At 40.3% G+C, this 12,335-nt stretch overlaps 1 protein-coding gene across 1 annotated transcript in view; it reads right to left on the bottom strand.

Moving 5' to 3' along the window:
• Kdm7a (lysine demethylase 7A) overlaps positions 1-12,335 on the bottom strand; it is a 66,937-nt gene that overhangs the window by 41,564 nt on the left and 13,038 nt on the right. Inside the window, exon 2 of the mRNA XM_085840686.1 lies at positions 1,464-1,549. Coding sequence (XP_085696812.1) covers positions 1,464-1,549 — 86 coding nt within the window. The remainder of the gene's footprint in view (positions 1-1,463; positions 1,550-12,335) is intronic.

Below are 12,335 nucleotides of genomic sequence, written 5' to 3'. Positions count from 1 at the left end.
TACATCCTACCCATAGTTTATCTAAGTATCCTCAGTCAAAGATTCCTTCTTGTTCTGTATGTTTTTGAGACAGAGTCTCACTATGCAGCCCTGGGCTGGCCTGTAACTCCTAGTAAGACCAGGCTGTCCTTGAACTCACATAGATGTGTCTGCCTCTGCCTTCCAAGTACTGGAAAGGGAAGCTGGGGAGACAGGCTTTGATGATTTGGGTGCTGGAAATTTTTTTTAATTCTTTTTTTTTTTTTTAAGAATTATTTCTTTCTTTTATGTATATGAATACACCATTGCTCTCTTCGACATACCAGTAGAGGGCATCAGATCCCATTACATGGTTGTGAGCCACTATGTGGTTGCTGGGAATTGAACTCAGGACCTGTGGAAGAGCAGTCAGTGCTCTTAATCACTGAGCCATCTCTCCAGCCCACTGGATGCTGGAAATTAAAGTCTGAGCTTTAGCCTTTAATGGTTGCACTCTAGCCCTCCTAGTTTTAAGATAACAAAGTCTACAGTTTTCCTTTAATTTTCTGAACACAAAAATTATATTTTGCGGTCGGGCGTGGTGGTGCACGCCTTTAATCCCGGCACTTGGGAGGCAGAGGTAGGCGGATTTCTGGGTTGGAGGCCAGCCTGGTCTACAAAGTGAGTTCCAGGACAGCCAGGGCGATACAGAGAAACCCTGTCTCAAAACAAACAAAAAAAAAAAAAAAAAAAAATTATATTTTGCAGTAAAAAATTTGTAAAGAAATAGCTCTACTCCAAAACCTTTTAACTATTTTCTCTCACAACTGTACAATGCCATCTCAATTTAGTCCAGTACAACATCAGCCATGCTAAGTTCCTGAAATCAGGAAAGCTTTTCTTTGACATGCTTTGTAAACTGAAAAGATGTACTTAAGTTTGGAAGCTTTACACAAGCAATTAAAAATGTTAGTATATTTCTCCCTTGTTCTTGTGGCATATTTAAGTATTCAAAGGCTTACCTAGCACTTAGGAGGCAGAGGCAGGGGTATCAAGAGTTTGGGTCTTCCAGCACATGCTTTTAATCCCAGCACTTGAGAGGCAGAGACAGGTGGATCTCTCTGAGTTTTGAGGCTAGCCTAGTCTAGAGTGAGTTTCCAGGACAGCCAAGGCTACATAAAGAAACTGTCTTGAAAAACTACACACACACACACACACACACACACACACACAGAGAGAGAGAGAGAGAGAGAGAGAGAGAGAGAGAGAGAGAGAGAGAGAGAGAGAGAGAATGAATGAGAATGTGTTTAGGGCCAGTATGGGCTACATAAACAGATTTCCTCAAATTATTAATTATTTTTTCAGACAAGAAATATAGTCTAAGTATTTTTTTAAATCTTTTCTAAAGTTCTTAGGAGGTATTATGACATTATTAGAGTATCATGAAAGTACCATCTTACACGTGCTAAGTTTCCAACTTTTTTATGTAAGCATTTAGTACTTACTTAAGGAAGAGCCATGTAGAGCTGCACAGTCGGGGCAGTGGTACAGGTCAATGTCCACAGCATGATGCTCTTCCACGCCAACACAGCTAAAACAAGACAAGAAAAACAAGCATGAATGGAAACGCCTTACTTAATTATAATTGGACTTGAGCTAAGAAATGTACAATAACTCAAATAGCAAATCTGAAACACAAGAATAAATGTTATTATCACCTCCCTCCATATGGGGGAAGAGTACATCCAAATGTACAGGCAGCAATTCACTTTCAGGAGCAGTAGAGACTCACAAATAATGCAGTTCTAAGACTAAAACCCTCAAGCTCTATGTAAACGTCATTGTTCTGAAATCACTGCCAATAAGAAGAGTCAAAGGTGACGGGCGTGGTGGCACGCGCCTTTAATCCCAGCACTCGGGAGGCAGAGGCAGGCGGATTTCTGAGTTCGAGGCCAGCCTGGTCTACAAAGTGAGCTCCAGGACAGCCAGAGCTACACAGAGAAACCCTGTCTCGAAAAACCAAAAACCAAAAAACAAAACAAAAAAAAAAAAAAAAAAAAGACCACTAATGCTCTTCAGAAGACCAGAGTTTGATTCCCAAATATAAATTTTCTTCTACACATAAATAAATCTTTTTAAAAGTTAAATTCTTCTGAAAATGACTGATAAATTTCAATTTAAACCCAATCAAAGAATATGGAACCTGAAACAAGATGATTCTAAAACAAATGTGGAAATGAAAAAGGCCAAGAGTATGCAAGATAGCCAAGTATTCATAGAAGGAAAAACAAAGTTCTACTATAGCTGAACATTTATCTTAAAGACCATTCAAAATAGATGTGTCAGTGTTCCCCAAGTGCAGATCCATATACACAGGGACACTTATGCATAAGGGTATGTAGACAGGTCACTGCAGAGCAAACAAACAGGACAGACTTTCCAATGAAATGTTCTAAAATACATCTCATTTATTTGCGTGGAAAAAAACCAGGTATGTTTTTACAATGTAAAAATGAGTTATAGTTGCCTAGCATGACAATACACATCTTTAATCCCAGCGCTTGAGAGACAAAGGCAGATGGATTTCTGTGAATTTGAAATCAGTCCGGTTTAGACAGTGATACCCTATTCTCAAAAAACAGAAAAAAAAAGGAAAAAAAATTAATAAAATTATCAAGCTAAGTACAAAAAGTATACAGAATAATACTGAAAGTATGGTTTTGTGATAGAACCACTTTGTTGTGGTTAAAACAAGTAGCACCTATAAAAAGAGAACCTGGTCATTTTGGCCATATTAAAGTAACTTGTGTCCACTAATTCACTACAATGTTATGGTAAAGGGCAAATATAAGTCAGAGTAAAGGACACTCCAATGAAGATACTGAGCAGAGATATTATACAGAATTTAGTTATCTCCTCTGTGGGTCACTGAGAGGAAAGCTGTGTGGTCAGAACAAATAGGAACAAAACACATGTGATGTACACCAGTGTACACCCACCTATATGCAAATATCTAACCTACTTAGAATAGCCTATCAACAATAAAATTAATTACAGTACATTCTCATAGTAGAATTCCATGGAGAAATGAATATTCAATGAAAAACTACATCACTATACAATGAGCAAATTCTACAAATTAGGAGGCTGGAGAGATGGCTCAGCAGTTAGTAAGAGAACTATAGGGAACCCCAAAATTGGTTCATAGCACCCATGTTAGACATGTCAAAACTTTCTATAACTCCAGCTCCAGAGAACCCAAATGTCCTTTCTCACCCTCTATGGGCACTGCACTCAACGTGTATAAACCCACATCAGACACACATAACTTTTTTTATTAAGTTTAAACTGAGAAAAACAAAGAAAAAAAGGTGTGTCATGGCACATACCTGTTAGCACAAATATGATTTCCACAATACTTAGGAGAAAGGAGAAGCCAGGGATGTTAAGAATATTTAGGGCAAAACTTGACTATTAATTCTCAAAGACCCATGAGTTCTCCTCTGCAGCTCTGTAGAGATACACCTCACCTCATCTATCCACTTCATTCCGATGCCAGTGAGCTAGTGAGCTAATGCACATCTCCAATCCTAGCGCTAACACAGTTCAAGAAGGGTCAGGGTCCAAGATCATCTCTAATACACAGCAAGTTCAAAGCTAACCTGGGTTACACTGAGACAGTTATAGTGATCTTAAAGAAGTACAAAATTATAGAATATATATTAAAACATAAAAATATAGATATGCCAGTGATGTCTTCTAGCTTTGGGTAATTCTCGTCAACTAGCAGAACACACCTAAACACTTAGCAAATTTGGTAATTCAAAAATAAGTCTGCCGGGCGTGGTGGCGCACGCCTTTAATCCCAGCACACGGGAGGCAGAGGCAGGTGGATTTCTGAGTTCAAGGCCAGCCTGGTCTACAAAGTAAGTTCCAGGACAGCCAGGGCTACACAGAGAAACCCTGTCTCGAAAAACCAAAAAATAATAAGTCAATTTGGAGGCTAGAGAGACAGCAGGGGTTAAAAGCATTTGCTGCTCTTGCAAACAATCCAGGTTTGGTCCCCAGCACCCATAGGGAGGCTTACACTTGTCTATAACTCCACTTCTAGGGAATCTGACACCATCTTTCTCTGTGGGCACTATATAATGTATATAATACATTTATATGCATGCAGGCAAAAACTAATATAGCTAAAATAAATGAAAATATTTTTAAAAAGTAAAATTAATAGGTAAATAAACCCTGAAGAGGCCCATTTAAATGAGTCAAAATATGTTAAATAAATTTATCATTAAAATTTAATGTTTCTCAACCAATACACTTCAGTTCTATCGCTCCACCCTCCCTTACTGCTCATTAAAAGAACCTATATGTTCTCTACAAAGGTAGCAGGACTCAGGAGATGCACAACTCGGAAAAATGACATTTTATGACTTTTTAAATGTGGCACAAACCTTTAGTCCCTTCTCCCATTATTTATCTTTTTAAGCTTTTCTTCCTATACAAGCTGTCACAATTCTCCTAACAGCAGAGAATCCACTGTTTACCACAGCACTGTGCATCTGTAGGGGTGAGCGTCCTCTAGGGTGACAGCAGGACCTCTGCTCAATAGTTTCCATCCGTGAACAACCTCACTGCCTTTGGTGAGTGTGGTGGTGACAGCTTTAGCACTTTCTATTGTCTTATCTTCTGAAATTGTTGCTTAGTTGGCTGCAAGAGGGGTTGCGTAGAGGAATGGACTCTTGACGAGAACAGAATTGATAACGAACCAGGATTCACCAGGATCTGCCAAACATTTTTTCTACCTCTTGGATAATACACCCATTTATAGTCTCTACTCTTGGAGCTGTAAGAGTGGGTGATCAAATTCTTTTAAGAGCCTATTACAGTGGATTCCATTAGATTACACTTTCTTCAAATCACCTTTCCATTTAGCACAAGTAGCCATACCCTACCTCATCTTCAAAACCCAGAGCAAATTATTCCTCCTGGACAGCGTAATCTTATTTTCTTTCACTTTTAAATCTAGAATCATGTTAGGTCTTGGGACAGTTATGGGCATAAAGTAAACCAAATTACACGGCTTCACAGTTTCTCATAAGATGAAACACTTTCCTATTTCTAACAGCTGGGTTCATGTTCCCAGCTGTCCCATGGCTTCCCAACCAGCTAAGAACATCTTCACTAATAAGGATGAAAAACAAAGTTAGTATAAAAGGAAACAACAAAGAAAGTGAGAAAAAAAATGGTAGGTGGTTAAAATAAATAAATGAATGAATGAATTGTTATATAAAACACTCTTAAAAGCTGAAAACACTGCTGACAAAATTCTACTGATATTGCTCCATGGGGAGTATGTGAAAATAGGATGATCCACGTGTTGAAACCTTAACTATTTGCTTGTTGAGCATAAAGAATGTGCTTGTTGTTTTGGCTGTCACTGTATGACACTGAGCACACAGACCAACCAATACAACTGGCAGTGGGACTTATGAATAAACTATTCTCTATTACTATGGAGGTAATAATATCCATGAGACTGCTCCAAAGGAGGAAACAGTTCCCAAGTACTACAGAGTTCTACTGTTTTTCACTGCCCTGTGGTCATCCCACTAGCCACTCTACCTCTCAGGTTAATACTTACTACCATTTGCCAACCTATACCCCGACTTCTGTGGCTTCTTGTCAAGTATGTATTTGTCACAGTGAATAGGAAAGTAAGTCATTCACAGAGACATGAATATAAGTATCTCTTACATATAGGTATTACAGTAAAAAGGTGTAGTAAGAAATGGTTTGTAAAACAGGTTTTTGGTATAATTGCCACCTGCCCTCTGCCCCCTTCTGTCTAACCACACCCCTACACACACACACACACACACACACCTCTTGTAAAAACAGAAAATAAAACAGCAACAGAGTCTGAAATGAAGATTGAAGATTTTTGTTTATAGCTGATTCTACCCCATGACGCCTTTTGCATGCTGCTGACTTGATACACTTTAGTACAGTTTGGTTTTTAGTTTTTGGTTTTATGTAGCTAAGGATATGGCCTGAACTCCTGATCCTCCATCTACCAAACTCTACCTAGGATTGTGGGCGGGTGATGCAAGTTCAATTCCCTCAAGTATTTTTTTAGGATTTATTTATTTTAGAAATATGAGTGTTTTGTCTGCATGTGTGCATGTCTGCATGTGTATCATGTATGTGCAATGCCTAAAGTCCAGAAGAGGGCATCAGAATCCCTAGGACTGGAATTACAGACAGTTGTGAGTCAGTAGCAGGAAAACCTCAGGTCCTCTAGAAGAGCAGTTAAATGTTCTTACTATTAACTGCTGGATAGCTCTCTAAACCTTAATTTTTACTTTTATTCTGTGGGTGGTGTAAGTGCCTGCACAGACCAGAAAAGGGTATCAAATGCCCTGGACCTGGAGTTTTCAGTGCTTGTAACCGCCTAACCTTAAATGCTGGAAACCAAACTTGGGTCCTCTGCAAAAATAGGAAGTACTCTTAACCTCTGAGCCATCTTTCCAACCCCTTCATCATGTATTTTTGACTGATGATCTCTACCTAATCACATCAAGGGAAAAAACATGTAAACTTCAGTACATATCTAGAAATCCATGAAATGCTTGGTGAGTAAAGCTCCTTGTAAAATTCAAGATTTAGGGAATTAACATTCAAAAAAAAGTGCTTCTAACCCCTGTAACAATCAGACTGTGACTCCTAACGCCCATGAGCCATTAGAATCCCCTGTGGACCTTTTCCAATTGCAACTAAGCAGCCTTTCCAAAGAAGGCAGATGCATGGAGGAGCTACAAAGGAGACAGGAGAAAAGCAACAAATTCACGTACAGATAGTATATTATATCTCCAAACCTCCGTGTGTGTGTGTGTGTGTGTGTGTGAGAGAGAGAGAGAGAGAGAGTGTGTGTGTAAGGTCTGCAGTAAACTGGTAACAGTTCTGAGGTATCTAGGAAAGAAAACATAATGGATGTAACATGGAGGAGAGGGATAACTGCAGCCTTCTGCACAGCCTTCTGCAACTGAAATCTGCACTGTACGCTGCGTATTTCAAAAAAGGGGTGGATGGAAAGATGGCTCAATCTGTAAAGTACTTAACATGCAAACAGGAGGACCAGAGTTAGCCCCCCACCCCCGAATCCACATTTACAAAAAAAGCTAAGCAACATGGCATACGAGACAGGGTTTCTCTGTGTAGCCCTGGCTGTCGTGGAACTCACTCTGTAGACCAGGCTGGCCTCAAACTCAGAAATCCACCTGCCTCTGCCTTCTAAGGGCTGGGATTAAAGGCGTGCGCCACCAGTGCTGAGGGGTGGAGACAGTAACCTGGGGCTCAATGGTCAGACAGTCTAGTTGAATTGGAAAGCTCCAGGTTCAGTGAGAGACCCTGTCCTTAAAAATAAGGTAAAGAATGGTTGAGGATGATACTCAACATCTATTTCAGGCTTCCACACAAACACATGTGCATGTGCATACACACACACACAAAGAATACACATTCCTAAACCCCACTGGCAATCTACAGGGGAAAGTTAACGGGTTAATCTTTAACAAGTTCCCCAGGTGATTCTTTTGCAGCCAGCTTGGCAGAGAATGGCACTGGGGAACTATTAATCTAAAGCCTTACCAGAGAGGCTAGTACAATGTCGACTCACAACTACTTTCTATGAAAACTGTACTGCAATTAGGCTTTAGGCTCCATAAAGCTAATATTTATTCAGCATTTCCTATTCAGACCCATCTACACAGGACCATCTCAAAGTCAATCCATACAAAATATTTATCAACTGACACAAAGTGGGAATGCTAAACAGAGTAAGAGATGCTAGTCTGGACTACTATCCTAGACCACGTTTAAATACGCATTCAGCTAGGTGTGGTAGCACGAACCTTTGACCTCAGCGCTCCTGGAGGCAGAGGCAGGCAGACCTCCCAGTCTTGAGATCAAACTGATCAGTTTATTGAGTTCTAGGCCAGCCAGAGCTGCATAGTCTGTCTCTTAAAAAAACACAAGATACACTTTGCAAATATAAAAAGGGAAGGGAAGTAAAATGAGTATGAAGGGAAATAAAAAACTGAATTTTCTTTTGAGATCTTTTTTCTGAAATGTTTGTACTTTTGCTGATGAAGTGGGATTGAACATTTTTTTTTTGTTCTACAGGGTCTCAGTAATAGCCTGGAGCTCACTATGTAGACCAAGTTGGCCTTAAACCACAGATCTGCCTACCTCTGGAATTAAAGGTGTGAGCTCCCACCTAATTTTTTTTTTCAGGTTTGGCTCCAAGTTTAGAAACAAAATGTTCCTAGTCATTCCATGTTTATGTAAAATTCATTTATTATGCTTCCTTTTGTGTACCTCCATTGTCAATATATAGTCTTGGTTTTCCGAACATATTGGTAATAAGAATAATACTGGTAAATAAATTATAAATAGAAAGGAATAGGGTGATTGTTATTATTTTTGGCTTTATGTAATTTATTTATTGGTTTTGATTTGAAACAATATATAGCCCTGGCTATATAGCCCTGGCTAGCCTGAACTTTCTTTGTCTCAAATGCAAAGAGACCCAACTACCTCTGCCTCACAAGTACTATATATAACTGAACATCGAGTGACACCATGCAAAGTTTTCCCCCCCCACTACCAAGACAATGTCTTACCAGGCTGGGCTCAAACTTGTGACAATTCTCCTAGTTCAACCTCTTAAATGCTGGGGATTACAGGCATGAACCACCACATCTGGCCATAAATAGATTTTTAAAAATAAACCACAGCCATTAGAAATGTTTCAGTCCAATTATAGTTTCATTTCTATTGAGTATAGAGTAGTATACTATTGAGTATAGAAAGAACAGTGGTATTTTTTTAGAACTCATACCTTCATAAAGTTTGTTTTTTTTTTAACAGATCTTGCCTGAATTTATTTGTAAAAACAGCATAGGTCATCTGCAAATGGTGTCTAGGTAGGTGTGCCACATCAGTCCATCTGTCTTCACACTGGCAGGGGCCTTTTCTATGGGGCCTTCACAGGGGCCTGGGCACCTTTGGGAGCCTGGGCTGGAGCTAAAGGCTGGGCCTTAGCTGGAGCTTTGGCCTCTTGCCTTGGTTTGAACCTTGGGCTTTGGTTGGCAGAGCCTTTGACCCTTGGCCATGTAGCTTTGAATCCACTTCCTAAGCTTGGGGTGAGCGATGAAAGGCAGGTGGCTGAGTTTGCAGCTGGGGCCCTTTGGCATCTTGGACTTGATGGCCTGAGGCTTCACAACGGCCTTGGTGGCCTCTGCGAATGCACTTGCTGCCTTTGCATTGCTGGCCTGAATCTTCTTCAGGCCTTTCTTGTCATGCTTCTTGGTAAAGCACATGTTCCTCAGGTACTTGGGGTCAACACTCTTAAGAGATTTGTATCTTTGTTACCGGGGTTTCTTGATGCCATTTCTGTGCCATTTGTGGGACTGTTTGTGTGTGGTGTGGTTCTTGGACTTGGCCATGTCTGCACGGTAACCCGCAGCTCCCGAAGTGCCTGGGACTGGAAGCACCTTCATAAAGTTTAATACACACGAAGCTAAGAGAGAATACCCTGAAATAAGAGATAACAAGTAAAAGACTTTTTTCTAAGACAATTTGTGATTCAGTCAGCTACAAAGGATAGGAGTCAGCTAAAGATCAAGGAGTCTTTCTGCTAACCTTTCTGATTTATTAGTAATAGTCCCAAGACATGTTTCCTAAAAGAAATGGCTGAGCCAAGCAAAAGCATTCATGAGTGGATTTTCTGTTAGGACAGCCACTAAAGTAGCATTCTAGCCTGAGTAAGAACAATACCTGTAGCATTCTTTTCCATTCTGAAAAAAGGATAAATCAGAGTAGGGTTTGGAACATAGAAATCTTGACATAATAATATTCCTACATGGAATTTCACGTATGACCCATGTTCTTCAACAGCAAAAAGAGTGGTACTAACTGTCCAGCAAGCATTAGAATGTTCTACTTCAAAACACCAAAGTCAAGATATAAAGTATACAATGTGTATGAAAGGAGGACTGTTTTACTTGATATATACTGAAGCCACTCATAGCTTTCTCAAAGTCTACTGGGTAACTGTTAATTTCCACTAGAGGGTTTCAAATGATCCATAACTGGCAAATGTAAGAATATAGGCAGTCCATGTTCTGCATGGAGGCTGTGGTGGTTAATTATTATCTACTTGACAGGATGTAGAATCACCAGGACACATGTATCTAGGTGTGTCTGAAGGCATTTCTAGGGAGAAATTAACAAAGAGAGCAAGACCCACTTTCAAAGACAGCAAGTGGCCCCTTCCAATAGGTGTCCTGATCTAAATAAAGCAGGCCAAGGAGAATGCAGTGACACTGGCCTATCTTCACTTTTTCCAAGCACCTATCATCAGTACTGTCATCAGACTCTAGCTTCCTTGGTCTTCCAAAGTGGTCAAATACTAGATTCTCTGGAAAAAGAACTTGTGGGCCTCTAGCACCAGAATGGGTCTGCTGAAACATCCAGTTTCATGAACTGAATGCCTACTTAGTTCTCATGCCTCCAGCATGCAGATAGTTGTTGCTGGACTCCCCAGACCCTATTGTGTTAGCCAATCAAATAAGTCCCCTTTAATAACATATTTACTTTCTATTGGTTCTGGTCCCTCTAGAAAACTCTGCCTAATACAGTAGGGCAAGATCATAAAAATAACCATGTTGGATCAGCAAGATAGCTCAGGAGGTAAAAAGTGCTTGCTGCACAAGCCTGGCGACTCAAGTCTGATCCCCAGAATCCATGTATGAAAAGTTAAATTTCTGTAACATGTATCTATAATGCCAGCAACCCTACAGTACAATGGAAGGTAGAGACAGGAGACTTGTCCAAAAGCTCAAGCCTCCGCAAGACGAAATTCAAGAACCAAATCCCAAAAATTGTCCTCTGACCTCGTCGCACATGCTGCTGATATGGGAGCTCTCTCGCCCACATAACCACATAAGCAGAACTATGCAAAGTTATCTTAACACTCAGTGGTGGAAATTGCAGTTACTCCATGACCTTTATAAGTGTATCAAACCATTAAAAATGCATGAGTGCATGGTCCTGCCCTCCAACTCAGGCTCCACTGGATCTGGAAGCTGCCACCTCCAAGCTTGCCTGCAAGAATGGCAAGGTGTGGGTGTCCTCTTTTCTCAAAATAATTTAACATTTAAAAAAAATGCTCATATTGTTGCTTATATAGAACAGCAATAAAACTAATGTATCTTCATAAACTAGGAGTTAAAACTGCTGTAAGTGTGCCTTCACTAGATGGCTTCATCTGGAGTCCTACCATGGTAAGCAGCATCAAGGTGATTTTTTTATTGTTACTCCAGTTAACAGCCAATTTGACTTCACTTCCATGGGCATGACTCCCTACCCCGCCCCACCTTTGCTATACTATCATCTTAACTGAGTGCTTTTCTCTTTCTGTTATCCAAGTTAGCAACATGTCACTTGTGCTTCTTACTGGAGACAAGGAGGCAGCACATTGACACTTGCTACCCCATGTGAACTGAAGAACAGATGCATGTCTCTTGCGTATGAAGGGACTGAAGATGTGCACACTAAAGAGCTGTCTAGCAGCAAAGTCTATACTCATAGGAAATATATCACGGTGACTGCAATTTGAATCCTAGAGGACTAGTGTTATTTAACTGAACCATCCAACAGAAACTTGCATATATTCGAAGATTGTACAGTGAGGACTGTTTAAGTTCCTGTCCAGGTTTCCTTCAGTGAATATATTACAGGATATTTGATCACATTGTGAACCTCAAGATTGTAAACTGGAAAAACCGTGTGGTATGGCTCAGCCCTAGCACACACCTTTAACACAAGAGCTTTCTGTAAACAAGAACTAAATAAAGTCAATGGTAAGTCAAGAGGCAGAGCAAGCAACCAGTTGACTGAGCAAACACAAGGAGGTAGAAAGGAAGGACATTGAGTTTAAAGGTATTTAAGACTGAGAGGAAGAGACACTGCTCTCTCTTCTGGGATGGCGGTGGAGTATGAACGTCAGCAGGATGCTTTCTCGCTAGAAGATGTTCACCCCAGCATCTAGCTCCTGGGTCTTCGTTGGTAAAATTGAACAGCTGGGATATTTGTTTTGTAAAACAACAAATGAACAGTCCTGTGAACACGTAAGCCTTTAAGTAAGCCTTTCCTCCCCCAGCTGCTTTGGTTAGGGTCTTCCGTCACAGTAATAGTAACCCTAACTAGAACTGGAGTTTGCGGTGGGGGTGGGGGGTGTCTTGTTTTTATTTTTGTTTTTTTCTTGCTTTTCGTGATGAGACAGGGTCAAATTTATCACAAGTTGGCCT

The sequence above is a fragment of the Mus caroli genome, unplaced genomic scaffold (assembly GCF_978045245.1).
Source record: "Mus caroli unplaced genomic scaffold, Mus_caroli_1 scaffold_7, whole genome shotgun sequence".
Taxonomy (NCBI): domain Eukaryota; kingdom Metazoa; phylum Chordata; class Mammalia; order Rodentia; family Muridae; genus Mus; species Mus caroli.
The sequence above is the reverse complement of the archived record's forward strand: the minus strand, read 5'-3'. Positions and strand labels throughout refer to the sequence as shown.